Source organism: Sus scrofa, chromosome 7 (assembly GCF_054392235.1).
Source record: "Sus scrofa isolate SSC_HxYL_T2T_F1_AM1 chromosome 7, Sscrofa_HxYL_maternal_Yorkshire_Landrace_v2.0, whole genome shotgun sequence".
NCBI lineage: Eukaryota > Metazoa > Chordata > Mammalia > Artiodactyla > Suidae > Sus > Sus scrofa.
The window spans coordinates 60,086,186-60,105,211 of record NC_139389.1 but is presented as its reverse complement, the minus strand read 5'-3'; the positions used below and the strand labels follow the sequence as shown (position 1 = coordinate 60,105,211).

Sequence of the window (19,026 nt, the reverse complement as noted above, 5' to 3'; positions counted from 1 at the left end):
TTGAAGGAGGTGACGAGGTGGCCCTGGCCACCACTCGTGCTAGTCATGCTGTGGCTTTCCTACAATGTTCAATTACTGATGTTGACGGAGGATGTTTTCTATTTCATAGAACAGTGGTAACCACTGGTGGGTAATAATTGGGTGTATAACTTCCAAAAGTAAAAGGGAAGAAAAAGCAAAGAAAACTTTTGAAACAAATAGATAGAAGAAGCTACCGGAAGAGGAAAACCCTCCCATATGTAACATGCCATAAAATGGCAAAACTAAGACCAAATATTTCCTTTTCATAAAAAATGTGAATGTTTTAAATCTCTCTAGGAAAATACATTTAAAACATGTTTTGGCCCATAAACAAAATTAAATTTTATTCTATTTACAAGAGCACATGTCTTAAGGAAGATATGACCATCGTAAACAAGGGCAGAATATACTTAGGCCTGAAATACTTAGAGCTAAAAAGACATAATCGTAATTGTAACAAGAGACTGAAGACTACCTCTCTCCGTGTCCAATAAGTGAAGCAGAAAAAAAAAAAAATCAGGATACAGAGCATTTGAAGAATAAGCTTGGAAGACTTGACTCATGAGATACATGATGGGATAATATTTGGAGACATTAATCAGTATGCTTCCCTCCCCCTCGTCCCTTGCCCAAGGCCCTTCTGCTCCTGGCCGTGGGGAGAGGTGCCACTCATGACAAGACCAGACATAAAGACTGCAGGGACTAGCTTCAAGAGCTGGCCTGAGCACAAGGCAGAGAGGTGTAAATGCACACTAGCACAGTACTCTCAGACCAGGGAAAGGAAATGGGAAGTGAGAGCCAAGGACCACGGGGATAGGAACAAAGGAAAACACCCAAACCCCTGCCATGTGGCTGGAGTGCCAGAGACAAGCACCGCACTTCTCTTATCATTGACCTTGAAGATCACCAAGTGCCTGAAGATCCTTCTGTTTAGAGTGAGCCTTGTTTGTGTCTCACTACTCTCCCACTGGTTTCATCCCATGTGCACAACTCTGTCAAATAGCCCAAGACATTTGTATACTCCTTCCCTAAACAGATTGATGAGCTATGGGCCCTCGAATCCTGCAGGGGTGATAACATTGTAAAAGGCAAGCCCTGACCTGACCAACGTGGCTCCAGCTAGCACAAGTCTGAACTCTTCCTCTGAGCTAGGAGCTTCAGTGGAACACACAGCCCTGTTACTAATGAACTGAAAAGCTATACCCTAGAAACTGAGAATACATATTATTTCAAACCTCGGCGATACACTTATAATATGTAACTTAATAGACTATGTTTAAAAAAAACCTTTAAGACATGATATTTGCCTATAGTACCACAAGTCTCTAATTTAATATACCATGAATAAAAGAAATCAAGCCACCTAGAAAAGATTTTTAAAACTTGTCCTGAATAACATGTGGATCAAAGAGGAAATTAAAATTTCAATCACATTTTTTTTTTTTTTGTCTTTTCTCGGGCCGCACCCGCGGCATATGGAGATTCCCAGGCTAGGGGTCTAATTGGAGCTGTAGCCGCCAGCCTATACCACAGTTGTGGCAACACCAGATCCGAGCCTTGTCTGCGACCTACACCACAGCTCACAGCAACACCAGATCCTTAAACCACTGAGCAAGGCCAGGGATCAAACCCACAACCTCATGGTTCCTAGTCAGATTCGTTAACCACTGAGCCACAATGGGAACTCCTCAATCGCAAATTTATTTAGAACACAATCAAAAGAATTACATTCTGTAATGGAAACAAGGTGTGAAACCAAAGCCACACTCAGGAGGAAAATTTGTAGTTTTACATGTGCTGATTATAAAACAAGGATGTATAAAAATGAAACACATATTTGACTGAAGAAATCAAGGAATTCCCAGACAAATATTAGTGGGCATTTATGTTGCTGTTTGTAGTTTTGTTTTCATTTGTTTGGTTTTTTGGCTGCCTAGCATCTGAAGCTTCTTCCTCTATTAGGGAAACCCACCATGGTGGGAATCTTAGATATCTAGAGCTGGGGCATACCATCTAGATTTAGCTAGTCAGATGCTGTCCCCTTGAACTTTGAATCTGGAGTGTCTGCAAGAAGCAGGGAACAGTCTAGTCTTCATTCTGGTAGCTATAGCCTGCATCCAGTGATGAAGCCAGCACAGCTGCACCACGCTGCCCCTGGACATGCTGGCGATCTGATCCTCAGATTCCTAGTTCCTGCCCATCCCTCACCTGCTCCCTACATCCCCTGAACCTCTGAGCTGCCTGATACCCTTCTCCAATACATTCTTTTCCAGCTTAGGGTCAGTTTCTCCTGTGAATAACTTCAATTCTCTTGAAGAAAACAGAATGAAGGAATAATAAATAAAGATAGTAATTGATGAGAGAAAAAAATATATAGCAATGATAAACTCAAGAACTGTTTTAAAAAACAAAATGGGCAAATCTTTAACAATCCTTATTAGAAAGACTTAAAGAAAAAATTAAGAAAAATCACAAATATTTTTATGAAGGAAAAGGAGTAAGGGAGAGATTCTGCTGTTAAAAAGTGATGAGAATATGATGTACAATGTTATCCTTGATTAAATGAAGAGTTACCGAAATTAACTGATGTAGACAATTTGAAAATATACTATCAACCATGGGAAAAGAGCCAAAAAGTTAAAAAAATTCACCCCCCTTCCCCAAGGACACAGAGTCAGACTTGTTTAGGAGAGAGTTCTTTCAAAACATTTCTATTTAAAGACTCTTGGACACAGAGGAAGAAGGTCTGTTCCATGTGGCCCTGACCGCCAACTGCCCTGCCTTCCTAGTAATTCCCCTGCTGCTGAGTGGGGTTCAGTCTGTTGTGTGGACAGGTCACCTAGCTGTCACCACCCTCTCACTTTCTAGGTAGCTATCTGTGGCTGGTGTCAGCTATATGTCAAGCCAGTCAAGCCCACAGCACTCATGCAAGTCATAGTTATTAAACCTCCAAACGGTTGCCTTTGTCTCCTTCACTAAGTTCATTTGTTTCCTCCTATATCAGAGGAAGACTTCTCCCAGTCACATCCTTTAAAGGGAAAGGGAGGAAACTGAGGCACAGGCAGATGGAGTTATCAGCCCGGTCCTCACTAGGATGAAGTCAGAAATAAGAGCGTTGGAAGCTAATGGCAAAGGAGAGGCCACGTAGACTTTTATCCTGGAGAAATGCAGGACGCCAGGAAACAGGGCTCTTGGTCATCCCAGATGGGATCTGTTGAGGGCCCAGAAAGAAGAGCTTCTTTCTTTCAGGTGGAGACTGGAAGAAGAAGATGTTTGTTTCTTTCAGTGTTAAATGTTGCTAAGAGTGGGTTTTAGGTCTTGGGGGCCATAGGACCTCTGGAGGCCAGATTCTGCTCAGAGACTGACCTTTTAGGGGCAACTCTAACAGGAGAATCAATGGGATGCTCCAGACCCACTGGCTGGGCCTCTGCCCATGAAGGCTCTCTGGCCTCTGTGCAAAAGGATGCTTTGTAACTGAAACAACTAGTAAGAGTTACCGAGGGAGCTAGTTTCCTCCTCTGGTGAATTCCCCGCGGTTCCAGGAACGCTGTTTACGGTTCCTTGGAGATATTGCTCTTAATACAGTTGACTGGGTTCAGAGCTCTATGGAGCAAGCACCATATTATTAACTTAGCCAATAACTCTTGGGCTCCTAGAAAACCAGACTGTACCCAGAGCATCGAGTAGGGTTAAGAAAAAAGAAAACCGCGCCCACAGAACGCTTCCTCCTACCGCAGGTTCTCTGTCCTGTTCCATTTCTCTCCTGACTAGCCGTATTTCGGAGCATCCTTTTCTTTAAACTGAAATCTACGGACAATGCGCCTGAGGGAGGCGATATTGCCTGTGAGCAAAAGCAGGTTTCGCACCAAGACCCAGAAGCAGAGAGGTGATTCCTCTCTCCCCATCCAGGGCAATCGTAAATTTAGATGCATTCGGTCCTACGTCCAGCAAATAGCCTTGCGTTGCCCTGCTCTCCGGACCCTGGGACATCTCCACGCCCAGCTTCCCAGGCCCGTTTCCCTGCGGCTCGAGTCCTCCGGGTCTCCACGCAACAATGAAGCGTGGGCGGCCCCAGCGGCTTCATTTGCATACTGCCGCGGCTTGGCCAATGGGCTGCGCAGGGGCTTTGGAACGCAGTGTTGCCATCTGCGTGCGCGCGTGTGCGAGTGTGACAGCGGCTGTGGCTGTGGCCGTGGGAGGCGGGCCCGGCGGAGCACAGCCGCGCGGGGACCGGCCCCGGCGCCCGCTCCCCCAGCGCGTCGCGGCCGCGTGGCCCGGCCGAGCCCAGAGACCATCCAGCCCCGGCCGGGCGCTGTCGCGATGTCTGTGGCAGGGCTGAAGAAGCAGTTCCACAAAGCCAGCCAGGTAGGGAGACACAGAAGGGGGTGGGGGGCCAGGGACCTGCGGTCCCCCCTGAGGCTCCAGGGCCTTTGGGGCTCTGGCTCCCAGAGGGGCCTCTTGAGGCTCGATTTCTTCCCGCCTAAGAGGGCGTGGAGGTGGAGTGAGGGGCCCGCCTGCTCTCTCCTCTGCGCTCCTTGGCGCCTCCTCCTTCCTGGTCCCTGGCCCCAGCTCTACCCCCGAGCCACTGTAATTCTGAGGGGTTCTGCGGAGCAGAGAACAGAGGTAGCGGGCCGCAGGGTCTCGAGCGCAAGAGAGAGAGTGGGCGTCCCGAGGCCTGGAGGCTCGCTCGACGCCTCTCTCGGACCCGCTCTGGGAGGAGGACAACAGAGATTGCCGGCCAGGCCTCCGTCAAGTCCTCCACCTTTTGGTTGGGAGCCCCCAGGGCACGACCTGCAGCCTCTGGCGGTCGCACGAGCGTCAGTAGATCCGGGGATGCTGTGTACTTGGCGCTCCACTGGGCCCTCGGCGCTCCCCGCGCGCGCATCGAAATGAACCCCGCCTGACTGCGCCTAGTTCCCAGGCTGGGGCTCTCAACAGCCGTCCTTCCTCTCCCCACCTTCTTTCCTGGGTCGGCCCAGCGCTGGGCACCAGGCTCCTGCTCTCAGTCTGGTGGGGAGACACCGAGACAGACACATAAACAAATAGTGTTAAACACACCTCCACGCACAGGGGATGGCAGATAATACAGTAGGGGCGTCAGGGAGAGCTTCCCGGAGGAAGAGTCGCGTCACTTGAGATTTAAATGTGAGGAAGAATTGTGGTGGGGGTGTGGATGGAAAGGAGGCCCTAGCAAACAGGAAGACAGGCAGGGAGTCATGAAATTGGTGTGTGTGTGTTGTGTGTGTGTTGACAAGAAAATTTGTATTCCAAGACTGCAGTCTCTTCCAGCCCTGGCAGAACTCACATTGGAAAATCTATCCCACCCCACACTGCTGATCTGTTAGACAGATTTCATTCAGAATTCACATTTCTGATTAGGTCTCATCCTGTTTCTCCCACAAATTGGTCCCTAAAGAGCAGCTGGAATTAGAGGAGTCTCTTCTTCTGTCAGTCTCAGGCTGAAAGGCACTGCTTGCTGTCCCCTCACTTACATCACTTCCATGAAGAAACTGGGTGGTGCCCCAGTTTCCAGCTGGGGGTACTCTGTGAACAGTGGTTCTACTGGGGTGATAAGGAGTCCTGGATGAGGGGCCAGTTAGGTGACCAGGGAGGTGGTGGATTCACCTTGGGCTTTTGGCACTCTAAGTGCTGTGTGGGATGTTCAGATGTCATTGGCCTGGGGGCCAGTGGGTGAGGCCAAGATTGGAGCTACAGGTTTTTTGGTATTTCCAAACTAAATGGAGATTTTTTAAATGAAAGGGAGAAAATGCACAGTGAGCTACACGTAGACTCTAGGGAGTACCCACATTTAGGGACAGTGTTTATTTAGCCTGGGACTTGATAAGCAATGACCACTCAGTAAATATCTATTGAATAAATGAAACTTTGGTGGTGGAGGAGCTAGTAAGGAAGGAAAGAACTAGTAGAATGCAGGAGAGAAAAGTGCCATGGAAACCCAGAAAAGCGGGCACGTTTTAAAGGTGGAAGCAGTAAACACATACTGCTGTGAGTTCAGCCCTGAGGAGTGGGCAGCCCGAAGTGGCACCGTGTCAGGGCAGTGCCAGGGTAACCCTGGCAAGACTTGCTATACCAGCTTCCTTAGCACTGCCAGGGAACTAACCTCTTTTAAAAAATATTCTTCTATTGAGTATGGACTTCATAGCACGAGTCTCAGAGATGAACAAGACACAGCCCTTGGATGACTGAAATTGGTTTCTGATCACTGACCAGAGTGAATGGATGAAATCCCAGGAAATTATTGGCATTGGTGAAATATTATGCTAATGATGAGGTCATTTAGTTTAACTATCCATAATCAGTCCATTAAAAAAAATGAGCAGAGGGTCTTATTTAGCCTTTTTTGCATCAACTGAAATCTTTCATGAATTTATCTGAGAAGAAAGATTCTCACAGATTCTCTCTCGGCTTTAAAAACCACACTATGTGGCCGAAGTGCCCAGTAGATACATTTTTATCTGTTCTGGAAGTCTTTCTAAGAAATCTCACAATGTGACAGATTTGGTGGAGAAATTAGACCCGGTTTAATATAATAAGAGGGGGCATGATAATAAAAAATGCCAAATGTTCTTCTCAGACAACATTTTAACAGCAGGTTTTAATTCATGTAGAACTTTCCCAGGGCAGGGGAAAGGGAGTCTCAGATGATGTCAGTGGCTTAATAATTCCCAGGGACCCCTGGCTCTGCCAGTGACCAGCTCTGTGACCTTAGGAACATGACCTAATCTGGATGTTAGTGTTCTCTCTGTATAGTGAATTCAAGGATTTAGATACTATGTCTTGGAGTTCCCGTCGTGGCGCAGTGGAAACCAATCTGACTAGGAACTGTGAGGTTGCAGGTTCGATCCCTGGCCTTGCTCAGTGGGTTAAGGATCTGGCATTGCCATGAGCTGTGGTGTAGGTCTCAGATGCAGCTCAGATCCCCCATTGCTGTGGCTCTGGTGTAGGCCGTTAGACCCCTAGCCTGGGAACCTCCATATGCCTTGGGGGTGCAGCCCTAGAAAACACACACACACAAAAAAGAAGCTATGTCTCTGTTCTAAAATTGATTGTGGTGATGGTTGCACAACTGTGAATATACTAAAAAGCCATTAAATTGAACACTATGTTGTGAATTGTATAGTGTATGAATTATATCTCAGGAGATTACCTATCTGCCTATATCTGTATCTATAGCTATATCCCAATTCTGCAATTAAGTTATTCACTTAAAGTATTTCAGGGAAAGGCAAAGATTATAAAGTGGATCTTTTACAAATAAAGGAAAAAGGACCATGACAAATTGAGATGATTTTTCTCAATGATAGGCAAGGTAAAAGAACTTTTAACTTCCTGATTAACTGGTCCTTCTTGATACTTTATCTATCTCTGCAGGAAAAAAAATCCCCTTACTTTGTAGAGAATGAAGAGCTATAAACCCAGGGATTAAGCATCAATTAGGCAGCACATGGAGACTAAAAGGAAAGAGGAAGAAATCAACTAAAATAAGAAGAATACAAGTTGAATTAATAATGACATTAATAATTTCCTTCAGCATTTGGGACTATAACCCAAGTATCCCAAGGTAGTAATTAAGTACTTTTTTCTCTTGAAAAGATTTTTTAATAGAGCAGTTTACTCTTCTATGAGTAGGAATGCAGCTAGAGTTATTAGAGATGGCTTAGAGATGGCATGTGGTTTCTTGTTAAATGTGCCTGACCAATGAAAAATAACTTATAATAATTATGTCACCAAGCATTGATTTGTATTAATTATGCTTATTGTGTGGTAATTTTCTTGACTGCATTTATCGTTGGTGCAGGATGCTTAGGTCACATTTATGATTGCTTTTACCTGAACACTGTGCTAATAACCATTTTCTCTCCCTTTCTGGGCATCTAGGAGCCTCATTCCCCATCCCCTGAAAGCCTAGTTTTACTCTTTCCTCTTTTTCTTCTTCTCTCCCTAAACAACCACCTGGTGATGACACTTTTCTGGGATTCATGTTAAATTTACTTCTTTTTGCCATTATGTAGCAGTGCCCTTTGCCTCTCTCATGTGACCCATAAACACAATAGGGGATGGGGAGTGCCTCACAAAGCTTTTTTTTTGTAACTTTCCCCCCTTCTTCTTTTGATGCATTAATCAGAAAAATGATGAGTGGTCATGGGGGCCAAGACGGTCTCCCTGTAATGACTCACTGCCCAGGCAGGCCATTTATGGGTAGACGCTTCAGAGAAGGATATTCTTTGTAAATTATGAGTCTCTCTAGGGAGGCGGTGAATGTCTCTTGTTTCACTTTCTCATTAGAGAGAAAGATAAAAATGCACTTTGCAAAATCTATAATGAATAATTTTTTTCTCTTAGATGCATCAGAAAATGTATTAAGCTCCATTCTTGCTCCCTTCCACATAGATTGCTTGACAAATTAATCCATAAAAATGTGTTATCCATATATTTTTAAGTCAGGGTGTTAGAGTACCCAGATGCTCAAACTAAATTGATTTTTATTTTTTTAATATCTGAAGAACACAATATAACCCAAACATTTGTTACCACTGATGACTTTTTCTCTAAAGTAAATGTAATTCAGCTTGTCACTTGGAATTTGATTAAAAATGCATTTAGAAACAGGGCCTTTTTTTTTTTTGGTCTTTTTAGGGCCATACCCTCAGCATATGGAAATATGGAAGTTCCCAGGCCAGGGGCTGAAATGGAGCTGCAGCTGCCAACCTACATCACAGCTCACAGCAACGCCGGTGTCTTAACCCAGTGAGTGAGGCCAGGGATTGAACCCGAATCCTTATGGATGCTAGTCAGGTTCGTTACCACTGAGCCACAACGGGAACTCCTAGAAGCAGGGATTTTTTTGTGTGCACTATCTTTTGAGATTATTTTTTCAACCTTATTAACAAACTGACTAAATTATGTTTGCCCACTTTAAGGGGGGTGGAGTGGGGTGTGTGTATTATGTGTATTTGGAGGAAAGCTATTATTGGCATGCTTTACCCAGAAAATAAAACTGCCAATAAATAGAACTGATATATGACTTAACTTGGCTAAATAATAGGTAAAGGTATTCTGGAGATTCTATGATAGCTGGATTTTGCTTTTCACTAGCAACCTGGGAAAGTGTTGAGTTGGGAAGGAGGGGTGTGGAGGAAGCCCCGGGGATGGGATTGGGAAGGCATTGCTGCAATTCCAACTATTCTAGTCCTTCTGTGAGATGCCTTCCCAAGGAGCTCTTCCCTTGCAGTTTCTGGGGTCATTCCCACATGTTTTTTACCATAGCACCAGCAGCAGTGACCTTCCTGAGCCCAAAGTTGTCCCTTCACACTTGCTTGCTAATTCACTGGATGATCGTATCTTTCCCACCAACATTAGATAAATCTTTCTCAAACACTGATGTCACCAAGTGCTTTGCCTGCACAAGTCGTCCTTCAGTGGGAGAAGCTGCTGCTATTTCAGGCTGGACAACTTGGGTACTCCCTCCTGAACCTGATATCTGAGTCCTATCTCCCCATCCACATCTGTCTTCTTCCTTGTGGGCCACAGTTCAGAACTCTGGAGGGACCCAGCAGCTAATGTGTGGGTGCTCCTCTCTCTGTTCCTCCCAGTGTAACAAGGGCAGAGTGTACCTGCTTGGTCTCTCCCCTTGGCTTTGAACTCTGTCTCATAGTCTCAGGAATTTTGCTCCTGTTGTTGCATTTCTCTTCTGCACTACATTTTCTTCTTTGCTGGATCATTTTCACTGGTATATGGAATGCTCTCTATATTGCCTATCTTAAAAAAAAGAAAGGAAAAAAAATCCTACTTGGTCTGAGGTCTTGCTTCACCTCTGTCCTATTTCTTTTCTCCCCTTCTCAGCAAAATGTATTGAGAAAGATTTTTGTGGCTCTGTTTCTACTTCCTCATCTCCCATTGTCTTTTCAACCCATTCCACTTTCATTCTTCTCATCACTCTGAGACCACCTTGTCTAGGTGTTGAGTGATCTTCAGGTTGCCAGTTTTGATGGTCACTTCCCCATCTGACTCTCAGCAGCTTTTGATCTGGGGGGACCATTCTCTGCTTATAGCTGCTTCTACACTTGGGTTCCTTTGGCCTCAGTGGCTGTTTCTTCAGCTCTCCTATCACTCTTTCTTCGCATGCCCTGGTACCCTAAATCCTAGAGTGCCTAGAGTAACCTCCCTTTTTCTCAGCCTTGCCCTCTGCCAAGGTATTTTATCCAGCCTCATTGATTTATATACAATCTATACATTGATTACTCTCTAAATTGTATTTCTAGCCCAGACACTCCTCCTGAACACAGACCCATAACAAATCATAAGTCTAACTGCCTATGTCACTTTGCCTCTTGGACGTTTAAAAGACTGTCAAACATAAGACATCCAAACCTGAACTTTTAGTGTTCTCTCCCCCAACCTATTTTTCTGCGGGGGTGGAGGGGTGTCTATCTCAGTCAATTGTACCAACATGGCTTCAACTGTTCAAATAAAACAAGACAAAACCAAGATTCATCCTTGATTTTTTTCTTTCTCTCCTCCCTAATTCATCAGAAAGTACTTCTTGGTTCTCCTTTCAAAATATATCACTCATTCCTTTGCCTCTTTCTGGCTCTGCTACAACTATCCTTGTTCTGTCACCTCTTGACTGCATGGCTGCCTAGCCTCTTTACCAATTTCCAGACCTTTCTTCCTACAAGCTACAATCCATTTACCCACAGTGACCTGAATGTTTTTCAAAAAATATATCTCAGCGTATGTCATTCTGTTAGCATGATGTAGACAGCTTCAGGATTTCAGTGGCTCCCAGTTGCATTTAGAATAAAACCTAAACTTCCTCCTCTGGCCTGTGAAACTTCACATAACGTGGCCTCTCTTTTCCTTCTGCTGCTGCTGTTCAGCCACACTAGCCTCTCTTTGTTCCATTAATGTCCTAAGCCAGAGCTATTCCTTCAGCCTAGCATGCTTTTCTTCTAAGATCTTTGCAAAGTGTTTCCTTATTGTCATTTAGGTTCCAGCACAGATTATAGGCTACTTTGTCGGAGAAGTCTTCCCTGACCACCCAGTTCAAATAGGCATTTGCCCTCTCTATCGCATTCCTCAACTTAAAAAAAAACTATATCATAAATATTTTGATATTTTGATGACTGTACCTGGTACAGTGGTTTCCTTTATAATCCCAAGTATTTTTTTTTAAATTGAAGTTTAGTTGATTTACAATGTTGCGTTAATTTCTGCTGTACAGCAAAGTGATTCAGTTATACATATAGACATCTTAAAATATTTTTTTCCGTTATGGCTTATTATAGGATATTGAAAACAGTTCCTTGGGCAAGACAGCAAGAACCTTGTTGTTTAATACCTTTTATATGTAATAGCATATGTCTTCCTTGTATTTTTAAATTAAACTTTTAAAATCTGAGATAATGCAACTGTGAGAAATAATGCAGATCCTTTATACTATTTACCCAGTTTTCCCAGTTTTGTAACATCTTGCAGAACTATAGTACATTATCACAACCAGGATATTTATATCATCTAATCGATGGACATGGTATATTTCTCCATGTATTTTGCTCTTTGATTTACTTCATCAGGGTCTTGTAGTTTTTAGCATACAAGTCTGGTACATGCTTTGTTAAATTTACACCTGCAACCTTGCTGAACTCATTTATTTACTTACCACAGAATAGATTCACCATCATAAGGGTCACATCATAAGAGACCCAACCCCTCTTTTATGCCTGACAAACACTAATTTGTTGTCCTTTCTGTATTTTATCCATTTCAAAGGTGTAATATAAATGGAACCATATAGTCTATAACCATTTGGCATTTAAAAAAAAAATCTCAGCATAATACTTTAGAGATTTGTCCAGGTTGTTACATGTATCAATAGTTTGCTCCTTTTTAATACAGATATCGCAGTTTGTGTAAACATTTACCTGTTGAAGGACTTTAGGATTTTTTCCAGTTTTGGCTATTGTGAATAAAGCTGCTGTAAATATTTATGTATAAGTTCTTATGTGAACATAACTTTGCATTTCTCTGGGATGAATGCTTAGGAATGAAATATTGGATCATATGGTAGTTATGTTTAGTATTTTAGGAAACTGTCAGTCTTTTCTAGAGTGACTATCATTTTGCATTCCTACCACTAATACATGAGGGTTCCAGTTTTTCTACATCCTCTCTAGGATTTATTTTGCCATTATTTTTTATTTTATCCATTCTGTTAGATGTATAGGGTTATGCCATTGTGGTTTGACTTTGCATTTCCCTAATTGCTAATGATGTTTAACAACTTTTTGTATGCCTATTTGCTTTCTGTATCTCCTCTTAGGTGAAATATCTGTTCATATCTTTAGCCTCTTTTTTTTTTTTTTTTTTTTTTTTTTAACAGCTGCACCTGTGGCATATGGAAGTTCCCAGGCTAGGGGTGGAATGGGTGCTGCAGCTGCTGGCCTACACCACAGATCACAGCAATGCCAGATCCTTAACCCACTGAGCAAGGCCAGGGATCAAACCCGTGTCCTCACGGATACTAGTCAGATTTGTTACCACTCAGCTATAATGAGAATTCCTTTAGCCCATTTTTAAATTTGAAATTTTTTGAAAAAAAAAAACTGATCCTATTTACAAAACAAACAGAGCATGGACAGGACATGGAGAACAGACTTGTGGTTGCCAGGGGAAGTGGGGAAGGAGTGGGATGGATGGGGAATTTGGAGTTGGTAGATGCAAACTATTACATTTGGGGTGGGTGAGCACTTGGTGAGGCCAGGGATCGAACCTGCATCCTTACAGAGATTATGTTGGGTTCTTAACCTGCTGAGACACAGCAGAGACTCCCAGCATTATTTTGAATGGACGTTGAGAGTGGAATCCCTGCCTTGTTTCCCACCCACAAGGAAAGCCATTCAGTCTTTCAATACTAAGAATAATGTTAGCTGTAGATTTTTTTGTAGATGCTTTTTCTCATGTTGAAGAAATTCTTCTCTAATTCTATTTTTTGAGTGTTTTTGTCCTAAATAAGTGTTGAATTTTGTCAAAGGATTTTTCTATACCAGTTTATATGATTATGTGATTTTTTTTTTCTTATTTAGCCTGTTACTATGGTGGAGTACATTAATTGAGTGTTGAAAGCTGAACCAGTTGTGCATCCTTAGAATAAGACCTACTTTTGGAGTTCCTACTGTGGTGCAGTGGGTTAAGAATCCAACAGCACTGGCTTGGGTCACTATGGAGGCACAGGTTTGATCCCTGGCCTGGTGCAGTGGGTTAAAGGATCCAGTGTTGCAGCAGCTGTGGCTTGGATTCAGTCTCTGGCCCAGGAGCTTCCATATACCTCCATTGTGGCCATTAAAAAACAAACACCCCCCAAACTTTTCATGATATATATTTCTGTTTATATATTGATTGATTCTATTTGCTAGTATTTTGTCACAGATTTTTGTTTCTGTAATCATGAGGAATATTGGTCTTTATTTTTTTGTACTGTGTTTGTCTGGTTTTGGTATCAGGTAAAACAACTTTAATGAAATGAATAAGGAAGTGCTCACTCTTCTTCCATTTTCCAGAAGAAATTATGTAAAATTGATGTTAATTCTTTTTTATACATTTAGTAGAATTTTTCAGCGAAACCATCTGGGCTTAGAAAGTTCTCATTTGGGAAATTTGTTAGCGTTTTTAAAGGATTCAATCCAGTTCATTTAGGTTATCAGATTTATGTATGGGAAGCTATTCACAGTTTCCCCTATTAAGAATTATTGTCAGTTTCCTTATTATATGTGCATAGGGTCTCTTTCATTTTTGGTATTGGTAATTTCATGCCTTCTCCCTTTTTTTTGTCAGTCTTGGTAGAGTTTAGTCAGTTATATTGCTTGTTTCACAGAACCACATTATTGCTTCATTTTCTCCATTGTTTTTCTATTTTCAATTTCATTGATTTCTGCTCTTACTATTTCCTTCTTTTCCTTCCCAAACACTCATGGATACTACTCTGTTTCTTAACTTGCTCAGCCACAACTCCAGAAAGGCTGTATTTTACCTTTTAAATATCCTCTGTTGTAGATTAACTAATATGTGTGTATTTATTTCTGGACTGTATTCTGTTCCGTTGGTCCATGTGTCATTTTTTGGGGGGGAGGAGGGTGCCACTGCCATACTATTTTGATGACTGTATCTTTGTAGTATAGTTTGAAATCAGGGAATGTGTTTTCAGTTTTGTTTTTTCCCAAGATTGTTTTGGTTATTCATGGTCTTTTGTGTTTCCATACCAATTTTAGAATTGTTCTAGTTCTGTGAAAAAAATACCATTGATATTTTGTTAGGGTGTTTGCATTGAACCTGTTGGTCCCCTTGAGTAGTATGGTCATTTTAACAAAATTAATGCTTCCAATCCATGAGTATAGTATATATTTCCATTTTTTTGTACCATCTTAAATTTCTTTTCTTTTCTTTCTTTCTTTCTTTTTTCTTTTGGTGTTTTTAGGGCCACACCCACAGCATATGGAGGTTCCCAGACTATGGGTTGAATCAGAGCTGCAGCTGCCAGTCTACAGCATAGCCATAGCAATGTCAGCTCCGAGTTGCATCTGTAACCTACACCACAGCTCCAACCTGGATCCTTAACCCACTGAGCGAAGCCAGGGATTGAACCTGCATCTTTATGGATGCTAGTCAGATTTGTTTCTGCTGAGCCATGACAGGATGTGCCATCTTCAATTTCTTTCATCAGTGTCTTACAGTTTTCTGAGTACAAGTGTTTTACCTCCTTGGTTAGATTTATTCTTGGTATTTTATTCTTTTTGATGAAATTATAAATAAGATTGTTTTCTTAATGATTTATTAATGATTGTTTTATTAATGTTTTCTGATGGTTTTTTGATAGTGTATAGAAATGCAACAGATTTCTGTATGTTAATTTTGTGTCCTGCAACTTTACTGAATTTGTTAGTTCATATAGCTTTTTGGTGGCAATTTTATACATCTAGTATATGCCATTTGGAAGCAATGACAGTTTTACTTCTTCCTTCCAATGTGGATTGCTTTTGTTTCTTTTTATTGTCTGGTTGCTATGACTGGGACTTCCAATAATATGTTGAGTAAAAGTGGTGAGAATGGGCATCCTAGTCTTATTGTTGATCTTAGAGGAAATGCTTTCATCTTTTCACTGTTGAGTGTGATGTTATCTATGGGCTTGTCATATATGGCCTTTATTATGTTGAGGTACATTCCCTCTATACTTGCTTTGTTGAGAATTTAATAAATGGATGTTGAATTTTGTCAAAAGCTTTTTCAGTCTCTATTGAGATAATCATAGGATTTTTATTCTTCACTTTAGTAATGTGCTATATCACATTGATTAATTAGTGGTATGGTAATACTTTTGTACCACTGGGTTAAATTCTACTTGGTCATGATCTATGATCCTTCTTATGTATTGTTGAATTTTGTTTGCTAATATTTTGTTGAGGATTTTTACATCTGTGTTCATCAAGGATATTGGCCTATAATTTTCTTTTCTTTTCTTGGCCACCCCATGGCATATGGAGTTACCAGGCCATGGACCAGATCTGAACCACAGTTGCAACTTAAGCTGCAACTGCTGCAATGCTGGATTCTTAACCCACTGTGCTGAACTGGGGATTGAACCTGAGTCCCAGCGCTCCCAAGATACCGCTGATCCTGTTGTGCTACAGCAGGAAGCCCTGCCTGCTAATTTTCTTTCTTTCTGGTGTCTTTGTCTGGTTTAAATATTAGGGTGATTGTGACCTTGTACGATGAATTTGTCAGTGTTCCATCCTCTTCAATTTTTTGGATATTTTGAGAAGGTTTGCTGTTAATTCTTCTTTAAATGTTTGGTAGAATTCATCTGTGAAGCATTTTGGTCCTAAATTTTTGTTAGTAGGTTTTAATATTATTGATTAATTTCACTATAGGTGATTGATGTGTTTGTATTTTCTATTTCTTCCTGATTCAGTCTTGGGAAAGTCTATGTTTCTAGGAACTTATCCATTTCTTCTAGATTATTCATGTTTTTAGTGTATAATTGTTTGTAGTAATCTCTAATGACCTTTTGTATTTCTGTAGTGTTGGTCATAATGTCTCCTTTTTCATTTATGATTTTATTTATGTCCTCTTCTTTTATTCTTGATGAGTCTGGCTAGAGGGTTGTCAATTTTATCTTTTCAAAGAACCAGCTTTTAGTTTCATTGATCCTTTCTATTTTTTAATGTTTTTTAAGTCTCCATTTCATTTATTTTTGCTCTCATCTTTATTGTTTCTTTCCTTCTACTAGCTTTAGATTTTGCTTGTTCTTTTTCTATTTCCTGGAGAAGAAAGGTTAGGTTGTTTATTTGAGATATTTTTGTTTCCTGAAGTAGGATTGTTATCACTATAAACGTCCCTCTTGGGAGGGAAGTTCCCTTTTGCTGCATCCCATAGAGTTTGAATCACTTTGCTTCCATTTTTATTGGTATCCAGTTTTGTTGTTGTTGTTTGCCATTTTAGGGTCACACCTTTTTAGGGTACATGGAAGTTCCTAGGCTAGGGGTTGAATCAGAGCTGTTGCTACCGACCTACATCACAGCCACAGCAGTGCAGGATCCAAACTGTGTCTGTGACCTACACCACAGCTCACAGCAACCCTGGATCCTTAACCCACTGAGTGAGGCCAGGGATCGAACCTCTATCCTCATGGATCCTAGTTGGGTTCATTACCACTGAACCATGACGGGAGTGCCAGTATCCAGGTGTTTTTTTTTTTTTTTTTTGCTATTTCTTGGGCCGCTTCCGTGGCATATGGAGGTTCCCAGGCTAGGGGTCGAATCGGAGCTGTAGCCACCGGCCTACGCCACAGCCACAGCAACGCAGGATCCGAGCCCTGTCTGCGACCTACACCACAGCTCACAGGAACGCTGGATCCTTAACCCACTGAGAGAGGCCAGGGATCAAACCCACAACCTCGTGGTTCCTAGTCGGGTTTTTTAACCACTGAGCTGCTATGGGAACTCCTGTAATATCTTTCTTTACCTGTTATAATCTTTGTTTGGTAGTCTATTTTGTTTAAGTGCTGCTACATCAACTTTCTTTTTTATTTCCATTGCATGGAATAACTTTTTCTATCCCTTCGCTTTCAGGCTGTGTGTGTCTCTAGATCTGAAGTGAGTCTCTTGTAGGCAGCGTATATATGGGTTATGTCTTTATATCCATTTAGCCACTCTATGTCTTTTGGTTAGAGCACTTAGTCCATTTACAATTAAAGTAGTTATTGATGGGTACGTTCTTATTGCCATTTTATTTATTGTCTTCTGGTTGCTTTTGGTAGTTCTTTTGTGTTCCTTTCCTCTTTGCTTTTCTCCCTTGTGATTTGATAACTATCTTTAGCATTATGTTTGGATTCCTTTCTCTTTTGTGTGTGTGTATTTATTATAGATTTTTGGTTTGTGGTTACCATAAGGTTTATATATAACAAAGCACACGCACAGTATAATTTTATATATATAATTATTTTAGGTTGATGATCTCAAGTTTGAAAGCATTCTCAGAACCCTGCATTTTTACTCCCCTTCCCCCCACATTTAATATTTTTGACTGCACATTTACAACTTTTTATTTTGTGTATCTTTTAACTTATTGTAGATATACATGATTTTCCTACCTTTGTCTTTGAACTTTCCTACTATGTGGAAGTGGAGGTTCAGGCTCCCCCATGTGGTCTCCACTGACACTGAAAGTGGGGCAGGGTGGAGCTTGTTAATGCCTGGTGGTGATGAAAGTACTGGCTCCCTACTTGGCCTTCTCTGGCACCACCCAGAGGAAAGGGGAATTGGTGGGGGGAGGGTTGGGTCACCGCGTTATAGCCTGGCAAAGGTGGAAGTTCCCACTTCCCACTCATCCTTTGCTAGTGTGGATGAGCGTGGGGAGGGTCACAGTTCTCTTTGTGGTATTTGGAATAGAGCTGGAGCAGAGTGGGTATTATCTAAACCATTCTGTCTTGCTAGACTGCCCCTTGCTTTGTCCTTTGGCTCGAGAGAGCAGGCCTTTATTGAGATTATTTATTTATTTTCTTGCATCTGTTGGTTGCTGGCTTCTTCAGCTCTGAGTCTTAGATATATGATGGAAAAAGAAAACTCAAGAAACTCATCACTGTATCATTTCTTCAGTCAGTGTGCTTCCTTCTCTCCACTTAGGGCCTCCTTATGTTTGTTTTATATATAATGCCCAGAGTTTTTGGCTGTAGTTAGTGGGAGGAATAGAGAAAAGTGTATGTACTCCATCTTTCTTTTGAGTTACACAAATAAAATCCCTTCTTAACAGATACGACTGTCTTATTATTTCTTGTCCTGTTTATCCCTTATGGAATCTTAAGCCTTTTGAACACTGCCTGGAATACGCTGCTAATGTTGAATGAACATACAGCAGATTGTGAGGATTGGGACCTGGATAGTCTGCTTCTGTTGAATTCCAACCTATTGTTTGTCTAGATGCTCTTGATTTGAGGGAGGAATGTTCAAAAGACAGATTTTTTAAAATGAAATTTCCTAGTTTGAAGTATTGGCAATTCACTGAAATTTTAAAAAAGCTGTGCAGGCCAAAAGAAACATGTGTGATGAATTAATAGGGTCTACTGCCAAATGTTGGCAACTTTTCTTTCAGCGCCTTAGGCTAGCACGTATTGCTTGAATGCTTCGTCTGCAGGTTGACTTCTGCTCAAGTTCAAATAGTGGAAGGATGATTCCTAGTTGCCTGTGGCGTTGCCAGTACTTGCTAAGGAGATAAATATGGTCTCTGTAGAGACAGCTCTTGGCTTTTTGACTGGGGATGTTCCTGGAAGTCTTGTTGGAAGGCTGATTGGGTGGAATTGAGCTGAGCATTTGCCTTGTGCTGTTGTGTTAAGCTCTTCGAAGGCGCTTGGCTGGTATAATGTGGCGACTGTGGAAAGATCAGGTCTGAGGGCACAGAGCTGTCAAGTCATGATACGAATTTGACAGTGCTGAG

The 19,026-nt window shown here is 41.8% G+C and overlaps 1 protein-coding gene across 13 annotated transcripts in view; it reads left to right on the top strand.

Moving 5' to 3' along the window:
• Positions 1-19,026, top strand: part of SH3GL3 (SH3 domain containing GRB2 like 3, endophilin A3) — a 350,527-nt gene that overhangs the window by 213,214 nt on the left and 118,287 nt on the right. For 4 of the 13 annotated variants that reach the window (XM_084968530.1, XM_084968531.1, XM_084968538.1 and 1 more), the window contains exon 1: positions 1,461-4,386. The exons of 4 other annotated variants lie outside the window; for them this stretch is intronic. In XM_084968530.1, coding sequence (XP_084824656.1) covers positions 3,838-4,386 — 549 coding nt within the window. In that variant the 5' untranslated portion in view covers positions 1,461-3,837. Of the gene's footprint in view, positions 1-1,460; positions 6,879-7,413; positions 7,604-8,804; positions 9,827-19,026 lie in introns of those variants that run through there. 5 more of the 13 variants (XM_084968537.1, XM_084968535.1, XM_013978029.3 and 2 more) reach the window with 3 other exon arrangements.